We start from the raw sequence: 17,458 nt of genomic DNA, 5'->3' as shown, positions 1-17,458 counted from the left end.
AATAATAAAAAAAAAATAAATAAAAACCATCTTGTTAATTGAAAATAAAGCTGAAATAAAATTGTTGAAATAAAGCTGAAATAAAAAAATAAATCTTAGATGAAAAAAAAATATCTAAAAAGAAATGTCAACAAACTGAAATAAGAATATTCTATACAATACAAATAGTGATGTGTATATATATATATATATATATATATATATATATATTTCTCATTACTATATTTTATTTGTTGTACTGCCTTTAATTGCTAATTGTAAAAAAAAATCATTACAGTAATAAATTACTTTATTACAGTAATGCGAATCTAATGATAATTGGGAAGGATGAGAACACCTCAGATGTATGTTTTTTCCCCCCATTAATTTCACAATTAATCTCCAAATAAATGTAGAAACAACATAAAGACAGTAGATTGTGAATATTAAAGGCCAGTATCACTGATACTACTGCTACTGATGTCTCAATGAAATTGATTTTCCCCCCAATTTTAAACATTAAAGGTGCCCTAGATTATGTTTTTAAAAGATGTAATATAAGTCTAAGGTGTCCCCTGAATGTGTCTGTGAAGTTTCAGATCAAAATACCCCATAGATTTTTTTTAATTAATTTTTTTAATTGCCTATTTTGGGGCATCATTATAAACGTGCTGATTTTATGCTGCGGCCCCTTTAAATCCCGTGGTCCACGCCCACAGAGCTCGCGCTTGCCTTGAACAGTGCCTTAACAAAGTTTACACAGCTAATATAACCCTCAAAATGGATCTTTACAAAGTGTTCGTCATGCATGCGGCATGCGTCGGATTATGTGAGTATTGTATACTGTTATATTGTTTACTTCTGATTTTGAATGAGTTTGATAGTGCTCCGTGGCTAACGACTAATACTACTCTGTTGGAGAGATTTATAAAGAATGAAGATGTGTTTATGAATTATACAGACTGCAAGTGTTTAAAAATGAAAATAGCGACGGCTCTCTTGTCTCCGTAAATACAGTAATAACTGTATGGTAACGATGGTAACTTTAACCACATTTAACAGTACATTAGCAACATGCTAACGAAACATTTAGAAAGACAGTTTACAAATATCACTAAAAATATCATGTTATCATGGATCATGTCAGTTATTATTGCTCCATCTGCCATTTTTCACTATTGTTATTGCTTGCTTACCTAGTCTGATGATTTGGTTGTGCACATCCAGACGTTAATACTGGCTGCCCTTGTCTAATGCCTTTTATAATGTTGGAAACGTGGGCTGGCATATGCAAATATTGGGGGCGTACACCCCGACTGTTACGTAACAGTCGGTGTTATGTTGAGATTCGCCTGTTTTTCGGAGGTCTTTTAAACAAATGAGATTTATATAAAAAGGAGGAAACAATGGAGTTTGAGACTCACTGTATGTCTTTTCCATGTACTGAACTCTTGTTATTTAACTATGCCAAGATAAATTCAATTTTTCATTCGAGGGCACCTTTAATTATAGCCATTCAACATTACAGTGTAATTGTAATGATCCCAGTGCTGTGTCTTTTGTTTTGTATGGAGTTTTATGTTGAAGTAACTTCTCAATCATTGTTTCCATGTTCTCTTCCTTGCCGTCATATTAGTTGTTATAGTTAGCATCATTGAACACACCTGAAGTTAATAAGCTACTCATTGTTCTGTGTATTTAAGATCTTGGTTTTCAGTTGTTTTGTTAGTTGTTGTATGCTGTTGGTAGAGCATGTTTGTATTTTAGGTCTGATGTTCCTGTTTATTCATGTGGAGTTTTGTCATTAAATGTGCATCCAAGTGGATTCTCTCTCTGCCTCGTCCCTCAGTATTGTTACAGAAATAATTGAAAGCTACATTTATTAGGCTTCAAAAAAATATAAATATATAACTTTTAATTTAAGTTATTTAGAACAATCCTCACATAAACCCCCAATAAATGTCATATTTACCAATATATAGAAATTGAATAAAGGTATCAAACAGTTTTCTCTGCATAAATTATAAATTAAACAAAGATTAATCCTTATTAAAGCTACAAAAGTTCTTTAGTCAAGAGCAGTGAATAATTTTCTGTTACCTTTGTTCTTTCATTTACCATTAGTGACAGACATCACAGCAACTGGTTTATTAGGCTGCAGTGACTAAGAGTTCGCTGCTGCGAACATGACGCGAATCTGACGTGCATCTCTTTATGATGCACATCACTCTTGATGGTCATTTAAGACTTTATTTAACTCATTTAAAGGTGCCATCGAATGTTTTTTTACAAGATGTAATATAAGTCTAAGGTGTCCCCTGAATGTGTCTGTGAAGTTTCAGCTCAAAATACCCCATAGATTTTTTTTTTATTAATTTTTTTAACTGCCTATTTTGGGGCATAATTAGAAATGCGCCGATTCAGGTTGCGGCCCCTTTAAATCACACGCTCTCCGCCCACGGAGCTCGCGCTTGCCTTAGACAGTGCATAAACAAAGTTTACACAGCTAATATAACCCTCAAAATGGATCTTTACAAAGTGTTTGTCATGCATACTGCATGCATGCGTCGGATTATGTGAGTATTGTATTTATTTGGATGTTTACATTTGATTCTGAATGAATTTGAGGCTGTGATCCGTGGCTAACGGCTAATGCTACACTGTTGGAGAGATTTATAAAGAATGAAGTTGTGTTTATGAATTATACAGACTGCAAGTGTTTAATAATGAAAATAACGACGGCTCTTGTCTCCGTGAATACAGTAAGAAACAATGGTAACTTTAACCACATTAAACAGTAACGTTACATTAGCAATATGCTAACGAAACATTTAGAAAGACAGTTTACAAATATCACTAAAAATATCATGTTATCATGGATCATGTCAGTTATTATTGCTCCATCTGCCATTTTTCGCTGTTTTCCTTGCTTCCTTACCTAGTCTGATGATTCGGCTGTGCACATCCAGACGTTAATACTGGCTGCCCTTGTCTAATGCCTTGAACATGAGCTGGCATATGCAAATATTGGGGGCGTACATATTAATGATCCCGACTGTTACGTAACAGTCGGGTGTTATGTTGAGATTCACCTGTTTTTCGGAGGTCTTTTAAACAAATGAGATTTATATAAGAAGGAGGAAACAATGGAGTTTGAGACTCACTGTATGTCATTTCCATGTACTGAACTCTTGTTATTCAACTATGCCAAGATAAATTCAATTTTTAATTCTAGGGCACCTTTAAGACTGTTCTTATGATGATACTTCATTCTCTTTTGTCTTGTCGTGCTTGAATGGTTTAAAAGCATTTGCATTAATAAGAGCCTGATCATATAATGTAACACTAGCCAAAGGATGACAAAAAAACGTATGCTGCATTAATTGCGCTAAATATTTTTAATGTGTGCATTAACACGTTAACGTTGACAGCACTATTATATTTATATAAATAATATTGATTTAAATATAATATAATTTTAAAATGAAAACAATCCTCATCTACACTGGTGTTTCCACAGCATTTCAGAAACATACAAGTGTAAACAGTTGCCTCTTGTGCATGTAGGCAGCTGCAGTATTAAAAAAATGCTGAGTTTAACTACACTATGGCTCCTAAAAATTACAACAAATCCAGCAAAGATTGCAGGTCAGTCTCCATGTTATTGTTTACACGGTCACCAAGGAGTGAACGTGGGCAGCCACGCCATCTTTTTTAAAAGTCTTCATTTTGGTCCGTTTATACTGAAATGCAACCCCGTCGTTTTCAAACTAAAACGGGGTCTGCATAGTTACTGAAAGTCTCTGTTTTCGAGGTTCGAAAAGCTGGCCTAGTGTAAACGTCAGGTATAACTGCAGCAAAACGTATGCATTTTAAAATGAAAACACACTAGTGTAAATGGGGCCTAAGTATTCTGTGTAAACTGTGATGTTGAACTCTACCTCTGTATGGACCAGGCTATGGTGAGAGGGAAATTACTCTCATTAAGCATTTTAATGAGGTTCTCCTTGCTCGGGGGGCTGATGGTCCAGAGCGAGTTGGAACTTCCTTCTAGTTTTGCTATTCTCAAATCCTCATGAGTATAAGACTCCAGGAACATCATGGCATTCTGCAGGAGACACAAGCATCTACGTTAAACAGTCAGGGATGCACAATTTATCAGTATCAGGCAATCTTAGTTTTTTGTCACAATACAAAATAAAAAAAATCTTTATAGTATTACAAAATAAGCTGATCAGTTGATTATTCAGTGAAATATGAAATAGTACTGGTCATTATTATGGGCCTCAACAATCAGCTATCTGAAATAATTTTTGTACATCAGGTGCATCACAAAAAAAAAAACACTATGATTTAATAAGAAAAAACAGATCCTTACTGCATCATTGATGTAGACATCTGTGAACTTTTTAAATTCTTCCTCACTGACGTTTTTTATATGGTTCTGCTGGGCGCTCATTGTGAAGATTGGCTGGAAAACAAAATGCAACAAACATAACAACAAAAAAAAGTAAGCCATGTTGATTATCATATGATATGCACCCTGAGATTTGTTTTTGAGTTTTGATTTGTTTGAGATTCAGAAGAGATCTCAACAATATCTCAAACTGTGTTCAGATTTGCCAAGATACCAAAGTCTAAAACTAAAACAGAAATAAAAATAAACTGAAGCTAAATGGAAAAAAAGACTAAAATGAGAAAGGAAAACATAAAAATCAAAGCTTATTCAAAATATTAATAAATAATGTAATGGTATATGAATAATATTAAAATAACACTGCAGAGATCTCAATATGAACTCAAACATTTCTCATCACATGATCTGGGATGCCTTCCAAACTCATTTTAGCTCTATACTATTACTACTCATTTCTGTCTATTTTGACTTCTTAAGAGAAACAGCACTGATAGTAATTAAATTTGACTTTTTTTCCTGAAATGTGAAATGAGAATGCAAATGAACAGCACAGCGTCTTTAATGTAAGGTGCACCTGAAGTCCTCCGAGCGTGAGCGTGATGGACACATCCAGCGGACTGTTGACCACTCCTGCCACAGATTTGACCAGAGACATGAAGAGCAGCGGGAACCAAACGATGCAAATCAGAAGCATCACGATCATGCCGCCCATTCCATACTTCACAACCTTCTTCTTCTTCTGCCCGCGCGGCTGAGGGTTTCGCTGTGACACGACACAAACAACCGGTTAGGATGCTGCCTCGAGCCCAAAGTACAGTTCAATTGACGTGTATGTGAGGGTCAGCACCATCAGATTTTTTTTAACCATGGGTGCATGGGCATTTATTTATTTTTTGCAGTAATTAGTTTATCCACAAGGTGGCAGCTGTGCCCTGGGGGCGTCGATTCACAAGATAATCAAAGAAAAACTGCATAAACAGAACAGGCCGGAACACAAGCAAGTTACAGCAACGATGGAGGCGCACATATAGTTAGAAAGTACCCTCATTTGCACATCTCATGAAAGAATACAAAGACGTTTACATGGGTTGTAACTCATGGCGTGAGATTGCTCAAAACTATGCATGCATTGGACACCTGTGTATGTGTACAAGTCAAATGAAGTATACTTTCCAAGGCTGTGCATTCGACTGTGTACGTACACTAAAAAAAACCTAATTTTACCCAGGGCTTTACGCCCACATGATCAGCTTGCAGTGCAAATGAGGTACGTATTTTTTCAGTGCCCAAGTTAAGAGCATATACACTGCACTACCTTTTCACATAAGAGAAGTACCTTTTAAAGGTGGCCTAGAACCAGTTTTTACAAGATGTAATATAAGTCTAAGGTGTCCCCTGAAAGTGTCTGTGAAGTTTCAGATCAAAATACCCCATAGATTTTTTTTAATTAATGTTTTTAACCGCCTATTTTGGGGCATCATTAACTATGCACCGATTCAGGTTGCAGCCCCTTTAAATCACGCGCTCCCCGCCCCCGAGCTCTCAACTATAAAACAGTGCATAAACAAAGTTCACACAGCTAATATAACCCTCAAATGGATCTTTACAAGATGTTCGTCATGCATGCTGCATTTGGATGTTTACATTTGATTCTGAATGAGTTTGATAGTGCTCCGTGGCTAAAGTTAACATTACACACTGTTGGAGAGCTTTATAAAGAATGAAGTTGTGTTTATGAATTATACAGACTGCAAGTGTTTAAAAATGAAAATAGCGATGGCTCTTGTCTCCGTGAATACAGTAAGAAACGATGGTAACTTTAACCACATTTAACAGTACATTAGCAACATGATAACGAAACATTTAGAAAGACAATTCACAAATATCACTAAAAATATCATGTAATCATGGATCATGTCAGTTGTTATTGCTCCATCTGCCATTTTTCGCTATTGTTCTTGCTTGCTTACCTAGTCTGATGATTCAGCTGTGCACAGATCCAGATGTTAATACTGGCTGCCCTTGTCTAATGCCTTGAACATGGGCTGGCATATGCAAATATTGGGGGCGTACATATTAATGATCCCGACTGTTACGTAACAGTCGGTGTTATGTTGAGATTCGCCTGTACTTCGGAGGTCTTTTAAACAAATGAGATTTACATAAGGAGGAAACAATGATGTTTGAGACTCACTGTGTGTCATTTCCATGTACTGAACTCTTGTTATTCAACTATGCCAAGGTAAATTCAATGTTTAATTCTAGGGCACCTTTAAGTGTTTTGCCACTTGTTTGAGTAACTTAATATATAAATCTACATAGAAGTAATTAAATGAATGGATTTCATTAAAAAGATTATTATTATATTTAAACTCTTACCTTCTCAGACTCCCTCCAGCATTTTAGGATGAAGATGTGTGCATAGATGTCCTCCACACAGATCCAGCTAGACAAACTGAGCGTCGTGTCCGTCCACACCCAATCCATCACGGCTCGCAACTCCGTCAAAAACGGGATCAGACGAAATCTTGAACATACAACACTTACTAAGCAGGTGTATCCGTTATGTACAAAAACCAACTGGTTTTCTTTCAAAAAAGGAGTGGTTGACCGATGCCAATCATTTAAAACAGTGGTCGCCAACCCGTCGATCGCGATCGACCGGTCGATCTTTATCACTGTTCCAGTAGCTCGCGAAAATAACAGAAATATGAGTACAAAAATACATTTATATTTCAGTCTTTGTACTGTATTTTTGTATTTATTTTTATGTTATTTTCTGGAGCTACTGGGACAGACAGATAAATGTAAATAGCCCACATTATGTCTAAGTCTGTAAACGGCCGTTAACAAGAGGCCAGAGATGCTGAAGACGGACGCGAAGAGGAGAAAATTCTGTAACTTAGCAGGCAGAGCAGCTCACTGTTCACGATGCTCGAAATATAGGAAGAAAGTATAAATATTGAATTGGGGGTGTGGGATTATGAATTCATCTCCAAAAGGAGATCAGTCTTCAGAAAGATTTAGATGGCAATGGCATTTTATTTTCCTCTTACCTCCAAATAAAGTAGCTAATTATTAGCGCATTTCAGCATTGTTTACAGCGGTAACCGAGGAAACACTGTATCACTGCCGCTCCATAAGCGCCCCCTGCTGTCAGAGAGAGAATTTGCGTCTCATTCAGCCTGCTGTTTTTGTTTCATGCTTTTTTTGTGTGTAGCATTTATAATTTCACAACGATAAAGTCAGACCGTTCTGTTTTTGCTTTAAATCTTGAAATTAAATCAAATCAAATCAACATTTATTTATATAGCACATTTAAAACAACACTTGTTGAGCCAAAGTGCTTTACATCTCAAAAACACAATAATACAAAATACCAAAAGAGCTTAAAAACAGACACAGTACCACAGTAATCATCGCAGCCAGAGTTCCAGAAACTAAGGGCAGCTAAAAGCCACAGAATAGAGGTGCAACTTCAACATCTACTTAAAACCTAATCTAATTCAAATAAAAAACAACTACTCATACAACGTGCGTAGCATCTTTGTTTGGATTGTGATTAAAAAGCAGTGGTTCCCTCTAATTTGAAATGGCTATGTATTTTTGTTTATTATAATAATATTAATAATAAATATCTGCAACCAGTATCAGAATAGGCCAATTTGCTTGTAAAATTAAATAAATAAATCAGAATTTACATTGACCACAAAAAAAAAAAAAAAAACTAAATACAGTCTGGGCTGTCTTTTTCTATCAAGTAGATCTTGTCTTTCAAAAAGGTCGAGGTCAGGGATCTTGGGCTTAAAAAGGTTGATGACCACTGATTTAAAAGATGCCAAATATCAGCCTTGGCAATTTTTTCATTTGATCACTATTGGCCGGTTTCCACATTTGACCACTAAAGATTTATAGATTCTGTGTCATTCCACATAAAAATAAACACAAATTACATACAACATCACCCTATAAACTGCTGTTTCTCACCCCTGGAAGAGGAAGAGGTTGAGGTAGTTGTAGCTCTTGGTGAGGAAGTTTCCCAGTATGCGAGTCGGATATCCACATCGGATCTGATACGCTGACAGGCCGAAGTAAATGCATTTCACAAAGTACCACAGCTGAGCGATAGTGTTCTGACCGAAGCGCCTGCACAGAGGAGATGAAACAAGTGTTAGGACATTTACAGCATTACTTGCAGTACTGGCTAACTTTCAATTCAACAGTGTGAATTTGAATTGTCCATCCATACATCCATCCATATATAGTTTGTCTTTTAATAAAAATATCCTTTTGCTAATGAAAATAACATTTTTGTTAATAAATTGCAAAATGATGTCAAACTGTAACAGACCAAACTTTTTTTTAAATCTAACTCAAATTAAAATTTCAGTTCTGCATCCTGTTTTGAGTGGAATTCCCAGCATTCCTTTACCTCTCTGTGATTGCCGGTAGGATAAAAAACATCCAGAAATGGATGCCAAACACCAGGACGACCTGGAAAATCACTTTTCCCGTCACTGTCTTGCGGAGGTACAGAGCGCGATCCACCACCATCGTGCTGAATTGGATGAGAACCATGACGAGGAACGGCCCGGGAACTTGGTCTTCAGACAGGGAGGACGTGATATCACCTCCCTGATGTTTCTGTGAGCCAGAGCAAACAAACATCAACCGCATGTCAAGAAGAACCGAGGCTTGTTTATTCAGATCTGATCTGAAACCTTTCCACTACCTGCATAGGCAAACTGCATGCATAATTACTTTTTATTAAAATAATTTTCATTTACTGTCCTCAATACTTGTTTTTTTTTTTTTATATAAATTTCTATTTCATAACATAATTTAAAATTTACCCCAAATGCAGAGAAGCCAAAGACTATAATGATGAAATCAACGGTGTCTGCTAGAAACATGAAGACGTAAACATCCGTCACTGCGTTGTACTCGGGATGGATCAGGTTATAGTAGAACTGACGGATGGGCTGATAGATCTTGACCAGTCTGAAGAGAGAAGATAAACAGAGACTGAAAAGATAGACTAATAAAATATATTAAAAATATTAGGATAAAGAATGAAAGAGTGCACATCAATCAGCCAAAACTGTCAGCTTAAAATGTCATACTTAAATGTAGAGCGTTACATCCGCCATCTGGAGTGCCCAAGATCTCCACCAGAGGGCACTCCTCCCATCTCCTTTGCTTTCCCATCATGAACTACATTCCCCATAACCCATTGCATGGACTCATTATGGTCTGATTAATTCCACCTGTGTGTGATTAACCCATTTGTGTTTGCTTTTATAAGCTAAGTGTTTTCACTCATTCACTGCGAAGTCTTGTAGGTGTTGCACTGCATTTCTGAGCGCTATTTCTGGTTTTGATCTTCTGCTTTTGATCTTCTGCTTGTCTTCCTGGATTTCGCTGTTTGCCTGTGTCTTGGACTATTATATGGATTGTTTGACATGTGGTTTTGACCCTATGTCTAGTGATGGGCAGATCGAGGCTTCGTGAAACACTGAAGCAGTTGAAGCAAATGTGCCGTAATGTGTCGAGGCTTCGAACACAATCTGACAAGTGTCTTCATGGTGACCCCTAGTGGTCAGAACAGTGCAAATGCAACAAAACTCAGGCCAAACATGCATTAAAAACACCTTTTACAAATCTATTGCAAAAGTTTTATTGAAAGTAACATCTATGAAATGCAATTAACTAATCATCTAATAAGATAAACTATAGTGTCTGTATAATATGTGTTTTTTTTTTTGTTCCATGGCTCAAGCTAAACAGGCAAATTAGAGATTAATAACTATCATTATTCATTTTAATTATTCTAATGTCTAATGAAAACATCTATAAATGTATAAAACTGATCAGAGATCAGGTAAAGCCCATAGACACTTGTTCTATAGTTCTCAGTGAATCTACATGATTCATGGGTTCAATTTATCATTGCCCTCTACCGGTGAACCATTGAAATTTCAAACTGTTTTGAAACGTTTCGAAACAGTGATGACGTAATGAAGCCTCGTTTACTAAAATGATGTGACTTTGGCAGTTTGATACACGCTCCGAATCACTGATTCAAAACAAAAGATTCATAAAGATTCTGAGCTTCATGAAGCAGTGTTTCGAAATCGGCCATCACTACCTATGCCTGTTATATGGATTAGGATTGTGGATTACCCTCAACAGGGCTGCTTTTAGAGCTTCAACCCAAGTCCGGAGCAGTACGTAACAGAGCAGCAATTATTTTTTATCCAATGGGAATTGGTTGGATAGTTTAAAGTGTAGGGCCCTATGAAATCCATTTTAGGTTTTCCTTAATTCCATTTAGTTTTTTACCCAAATTTTGTGTTTCCAATATAATTTTTCTGAATTCCGTTTTTATGGTATAATTAAGGATGTCTAATCAACGTAATTTATAAAACTTTAACAATTTAATAATTTATTAAAAATTTTAAACACAATAGTGCCCTTTTTTTTTTTTTTTTTCAGAAATTCGGTGTTGTCGGTTTGGTAATCAAATAAACTTAATTTAATGAATCTTTTAAAATGTAAATCAAATGAAATGTGAACAATAGGAAGAAAGAAAAATCAAGGAAAAATCAAATACATTTGAATTCTTTTCCCACACATGCACTCACTTTTTGAGCAGGTAAACCTTTGCTTTGATGAGCTGCTCTCGGACCTTCTCCATAATCAATTCTTTCCGGCTCTTCTGCGGCACTTCTGGCTCACTGTTTTCTCTACGAATGCTGTTCCGTGTGCTCGTGCTGCCTGTGAAACAAACCAGCAACCAAACGTCACCACAGTTAAACCCGCAGCAATGCTTAAAGGATTAGTCCACTTTTAAATAACTTTTCCTGATAATTTACTCACCCTCATGTCATCCAAGATGTTCATGTCTTTCTTTCTTCAGTCGAAAAGAAATTAAAGTTTTTGATGAAAACATTCCAGGATTTTTCTCCTTATAGTGGACTTCAATGGGCACCAAACGGTTGAAGGTCAAAATTAGTTTCACTGCAGCATCAAATTGTTCAACACGATCCCAGATGAGAAATAAGAGTCTTATCTAGAAAAACCATCGCTCTTTTTCTGGAAAAAAAATTTAAATTATATAATTTTTAACCATAAATGCTCATCTTGAACTAGCTCTCTTCTTCTTCTTCTCCTCTATTAGAATTCCAGCAGTGTAGACGCTGCTAAGTGTATTACTGCCCTCCACAGGTCAAAGTTTGAACTAATTTTTATATGCAATATGCTAGTTCAATAGTATATAACAATTAGTTCAAACTTTGACCTGTGGAGGGCAGTAATACGCTTAGCAGTATCTACACTGCTGGAATTCTAATAGAGAAGAAGAAGAAGAGAGCTAGTTCAAGATGAGCATTTAATGTTAAAACTTATATAATTTTCTTTTTTTTTTCAGAAAATGAGCGATGGTTTCACTAGATAAGACCCTTATTTCTTATCTGGGATCGTGTTGAACAATTTGAAGCTGCAGTGAAACTAATTATGACCTTCAACTGTTTGGTGCCCATTGGAGTCCACTATAAGGAGAAAAATCCTGGAATGTTTTCATCAAAAACTTTAATTTCTTTTCGACTGAAGAAAGAAAGACATGGATATCTTGGATGACATGAGGGTGAGTAAATTATCAGGAAATGTTTATTTAAAAGTGGACTAATCGTTTAACCCCAGAATAACTAGAAAGATAACACTGGCTAACAAAATAGCCTGTTACTTTCACTGGTCTGTCCAAAAAGATGACCTTGTCCTACCAGATTCATGATGTGTCACCCAGCAGTGCTTGCATAAGGGAGACTGTTGTTAGTAACACAATCTATCAGATTAAACATTTTAGGTAATCTGACAACTTTTTGATTTCTTTTGACCTAACTTACCTATCACATAGATTTAATAGCATTTTTCTTATATAATTGAATCATAAAAATGTAAAATATTAAAGTCACCGCTGGTGTTCCTCAGGGTTCTGTCTTGGGCCCTTTTCTATTCATTATTTATTTCCTCTAGGTTATATTTTTAGGAGACATGGCAATTTTGGCATTATAAATGCCATTGATGTGTGGTAACAGATCAGACCTGTTATATTTCTTAAAAAGTCATCACAAAAGTGTGTTTGTGAACATAAGCAGAGTAAACAACAAATTCACAAAACTAAAACTAACTTTACCCTGCTAATGCGGTCGGTTTGGCATGCATGTGTGGATTACTTTATGAAATGAAAGACAAAAGCCTTCCAAAGACTAAAACAGGGTTAAATGACTCGCTGAAGGATAATTCAAATAACAGTTTACACTGCACAGTAATGTTTTGAACACAAGACTCCTTAAAAGTGAAATGATTTCTTTAAATCTCACCACGCTTGGAGCGCACAGAGGAGCGTCGGGAGAGGTGAGATCCGCCGCTGGTGCTCTGCCGCCGCAGATGAGGCCGATGCTCAGGATAACGCACTTGCATGAGCACCTGGGATGAGTCCATGGACATGCCGAGGTTCATGGACTTCAGAGAGTACGCTGGGAAACTCTTCTCTTCCTCAGCTGGAATCTCGACTGCCATCTTCCCCTCATCCACAGGCTCGTCCTCATGAAGACACGCATCCTTTTGGGACATTTTAGGATCGTCTTCATCCCAGAGACCGTGACACTGAGCCAAAGAGAGAGAGAGATGATACACTAAATGAGATTAACTGGACTCATTGAAGCCATTGTGATGGTTTTTGGTTAGGAAAACAAACTGGAAATGTTAAAGTTGTAAAGTAAATAAAAGGCACTTTCCACAAATGGGATAAAAATTCATGTACCATTTCTTTAAACAATAATCTCACATTTTTCATCTAAGCTCCCATTAAGACATTAGGTTTGTCAGATAAAACTATCTACTAGTTGAAAGTTTGGACATACTATAACGTTCACTGATTAATTTTACACAGTAAGGAACATTTAGTATATGTAAATAAATTCCAATTCTTCCCACACACACTCACTTTTTAAAGCGAGTAAACCTTTGATTTTGCTTTTAAAGGTGGCCTAGAACCAGTTTTTACAAGATGTAATATAAGTCTAAGGTGTCCCCTGAATGTGTCCCCTGAATGCGCCGATTCAGGCTGCGGCCCCTTTAAATCGCACGCTCCCTGCAACCCCCCCGCCCCCCGACAAATACAGTGCATTTACAAAGTTCACACAGTTAATATAACCCTCAAATGGATCTTTACAAGATGTTTGTCATGCATACTGCATGCATGCGTCAGATCATGTGAGTACAGTATTTATTTGGATGTTTACATTTGATTCTGAATGAGTTTGATAGTGATCCGTGGCTAAAGCTAACATTACACACTGTTGGAGAGATTTATAAAGAATGAAGTTGTGTTTATGAATTATACAGACTGCAAGTGTTTAATAATGAAAATAGCGACGGCTCTTGTCTCCGTGAATACAGTAAGAAACGATGGTAACTTTAACCACATTTAACAGTACATTAGCAACATGCTAACGAAACATTTAGAAAGACAATTTACAAATATCACTAAAAATATCATTTAATCATGGATCATGTCAGTTATTATTGCTCCATCTGCCATTTTTCGCTGTTGTTCTTGCTTGCTTACCTAGTCTGATGATTCAGCTGTGCACAGATCCAGACGTTAATACTGGCTGCCCTTGTGTAATGCCTTGAACATGAGCTGGCATATGCAAATATTGGGGGCGTACATATTAATGATCCCGACTGTTACGTAACAGTCGGTGTTATGTTGAGATTCGCCTGTTCTTTGGAGGTCTTTTAAACAAATGAGATTTACATAAGAAGGAGGAAACAATGGAGTTTGAGACTCACTGTGTGTCATTTCCATTTACTGAACTCTTGTTATTCAACTATGCCAAGATAAATTCAATTTTTGATTCTAGGGCACCTTTAAGAATTAAAATGGACTTGATTTACAACATTTACTAAATTTTCCTTATTGTGAAATATTTGTCAGTGCACATTATAGTAAAAAAAAGAAACAAAATCATTACACTGTTATAATTATAAAACATATAATTTTCCGCATTATAGGTTTCAGATTGATTTTGATTTTTAAGTTTTTTTGTTGTTGTTTTTTACAGGCACTGTTTTGTGATGTTAGTTTACCCTATGAAAAGTGCAATGTCATGCTGAAGCTTTTTACTTGTGTTTGATTTCATGTAATAATCTGAAACCTGGAGAGGAGAGGAACCTCAAACATTAGGAATTGATTTTAAAATCCATTTTATGGTTGTCTAAGCTCTTAACAGTCGAGTGGCTTCGTTTAGATCTCATAATGTCTGGTGAATTATGTTTCCAGCCGTACCTTGGCATCCTATAAGCCTGCTGAACATCTCAAATCTAAAGCAAAAAACAGGCGAAGCAAGCGTTATTTATTCCGAACAAGACTTTGAACTTTGGAAATCAACCAGTGTGCAGATCTTAAAATAATATTTGCCAAATTATACCATGGTCTGTCTGAATACTCGATTCTGGTTGGCTGGAAGGTGTGCTCTCTCTCTCTCTCTCTCTCTGTATCTCTCTCAACAATTCATTCAAATAAATTCTATAATTCCTTCATTTGGATCAATCTTACCGCACAACTTTATCTCTGTGTCTGATTCAAAGTGAGAATGCTAGTTCTAAGGAGCCAAAACTAATTAAATTAACCGTCATTTTTACCTTTCCAGTCAAATATTGCGCAGCAAACATCAATAATAGCTTTAAGTTATCAGTGCTGGCAAAAGACCTTGGTATAAGCAGGATAGTTCATAGCTGTGTTAAATGCTTTGAATCCTGGTGGTTCTTTTCCTCCACATCGAGCATTAAAATCGTTTAATGCACAGCTAGCCTTGGATTATACCTTACATATACTATACTAATGAAATATAATTATTTAGCTTTTTTATTTGCATGCATTCTGCATTTATATTTGCATATGCTAACCAGACCTATTCTGCCCAGTACACAAGACATTTTTATTTATTTTAAATAAAGCATATTTTTCATTATGCATGAAAAGGTCAAAAGGTTTGTTAGTGCAACTGCCTTTAAGAGGTCAAACATCACTGCTATTAGATGAACATTATGTGGCACATAAGAGTACCTTTAGTATGGATCTGTGGAAAAACAGCATCAGCAGTTGCAGAAGGTCATAGAGCACGTATCCATCTTTCTTCTCTATACCGAGGATGTTAGGCGGATGGTACGGCTTCGTCCTGCTGAATTCCACATTCTGATTGAATGGAAAAAAGCTGAACTGGAAGAAGTACTTGATGACGATGGTGACCTAGAGGAAATAAAAACACATTTACAAATTATTTAAAATTAATTAATATCTATACTCTAAAATGTGCACATACATTTTTAATTGGGCCTGCCCAGAATCTATGCCCACAAAATTCAATGCAGAAGTCATTGCTACAGCATTTACCCAAAACAAACCCTGACCTCTGTGTACACGATGGCCGTCATCCAGAAACGCTTGCTGGGCCGCGGAACAGAGAGCATGGCCCACAGGAAGATGAGGATGGGCAGCACCAGCGTCGCCATGGAAGCCGAGATCATGTGGTTGAGGATGATGACCAGGTAACAGACCATCTCAGAGTGCGCCACCAGCAGGTTATAGAGAGCATAACACAGCTGCAGGCCCAGCGGCTGGGATTTATAGAAACTCTCAGAGTTCTCCAGTTCCTCATCGTAGAACATTCTGGATAACAGTGGGAAAACAGACATTAAATGACCGTATGTAGCTGGTCACTATTAATCATACCTATAATACCTACTGTGTACTAGTTTTGCTGGTGAGAGGATGTAGTACGTACTGTGGCAGTGTTGTTATATAAACCGAAACTAAAACTATTAAAAACTTTTTTGTTAATTGAAATAAAGCTAATAATAAAGTATAAATATTAAAAATAACATTAAATATTATAATACATATTAAGGATATAAAGATATAACTATTATATAAAACCATTATAACTGTATACAAAACTTATTTCAGTTAAAGGCAATAACTTTGATTTAGTTTAAGCTCTAAAAATATTAACTGAAATTACACACCTATCTGGAAATATTTTTTTAAAAACAAAACCTATTAAAATAGCAGAATTACTAAAAATTATACTAAAATTAAAATATAAATTTAAAATATTAATTCATTTGAAGTTATTGATAAAACTATAATGGTGTTACAATTCCAGTCTAATTTCCCCTGTCTTGTGTTAAAGGACATTTTGGAATGTAGGAATCTTATTTTGGAAGTGTATTTTTGTTCCTATTGTTCCTGCTGTTTGACTTCCTGTGATTAGTTCCTGTTTTCTTTGTTTCCACAGTTACCTTTGTTAGTCTCCATAGCAACTCATTACTCACACCTGTTCCTTGTTCCAGCTCTTGTTATCTTGTGAATGTAAACCCCAGTGTTTCCTCTGTTCTTGGGTGTTGTACTTTATGGTTGTATTGTGTGCACTTCAGTTTTGCCTGCCTTGCCCTATGTCTGTTTTTCCTTTGTCTCATTTGCCTGGATTTACTTTTGTTATGTTTTGTTAACAAATGCCTTTTAGCTGTTTTTGGATTCTACTCTCCTTCATTTCTGAACAAGCCAACGTTACAAATAATATATAAATAATACTAAAAATAACACTGGCATGTAATAAAATTAGGGCTGTTGATGTTAACATCAAAATCCTTAAAAGTGCCCTAGAACGTTTTTTTACAAGATGTAATATAAGTCTAAGGTGTCCCCTGAATGTGTCTGTGAAGTTTCAGCTTAAAATACCCCATAGATTTTTTTAATAAATTTTTTTAACTGCATATTTTGGGGCATCATTAGAAATGCGCCGATTCAGGCTGCTGCCCCTTTAATTGCTCGCGCTCCCCGCCCCCGAGCTCTTGACTCTATATACATTACAGAAACAAAGTTCACACAGCTAATATAACCCTCAAATGGATCTTTACAAAGTGTTCGTCATGCATGCTGCATGCATGGATCGGATCATGTGAGTACAGTATTTATTTGGATGTTTACATTTG

At 36.2% G+C, this 17,458-nt stretch overlaps 1 protein-coding gene across 8 annotated transcripts in view; it reads right to left on the bottom strand.

The window, feature by feature from the left end:
• Nucleotides 1-17,458, bottom strand: part of LOC125250405 (piezo-type mechanosensitive ion channel component 2) — a 131,918-nt gene that overhangs the window by 5,444 nt on the left and 109,016 nt on the right. For all 8 annotated transcript variants that reach the window (XM_048162970.1, XM_048162965.1, XM_048162964.1 and 5 more), the window contains 11 exons: nucleotides 15,875-16,133; nucleotides 15,531-15,713; nucleotides 12,778-13,063; nucleotides 11,041-11,173; nucleotides 9,250-9,397; nucleotides 8,829-9,040; nucleotides 8,384-8,542; nucleotides 6,776-6,923; nucleotides 4,971-5,159; nucleotides 4,358-4,450; nucleotides 3,921-4,087 (listed from right to left, as the gene is read on the bottom strand). In XM_048162970.1, the coding sequence (XP_048018927.1) occupies nucleotides 3,921-4,087; nucleotides 4,358-4,450; nucleotides 4,971-5,159; nucleotides 6,776-6,923; nucleotides 8,384-8,542; nucleotides 8,829-9,040; nucleotides 9,250-9,397; nucleotides 11,041-11,173; nucleotides 12,778-13,063; nucleotides 15,531-15,713; nucleotides 15,875-16,133 (1,977 nt within the window). The remainder of the gene's footprint in view (nucleotides 1-3,920; nucleotides 4,088-4,357; nucleotides 4,451-4,970; nucleotides 5,160-6,775; nucleotides 6,924-8,383; nucleotides 8,543-8,828; nucleotides 9,041-9,249; nucleotides 9,398-11,040; nucleotides 11,174-12,777; nucleotides 13,064-15,530; nucleotides 15,714-15,874; nucleotides 16,134-17,458) is intronic.

Source organism: Megalobrama amblycephala, linkage group LG17 (genome assembly GCF_018812025.1).
Source record: "Megalobrama amblycephala isolate DHTTF-2021 linkage group LG17, ASM1881202v1, whole genome shotgun sequence".
NCBI classification, from domain to species: domain Eukaryota; kingdom Metazoa; phylum Chordata; class Actinopteri; order Cypriniformes; family Xenocyprididae; genus Megalobrama; species Megalobrama amblycephala.
This window is presented reverse-complemented; position numbering and strand designations above follow the sequence as displayed.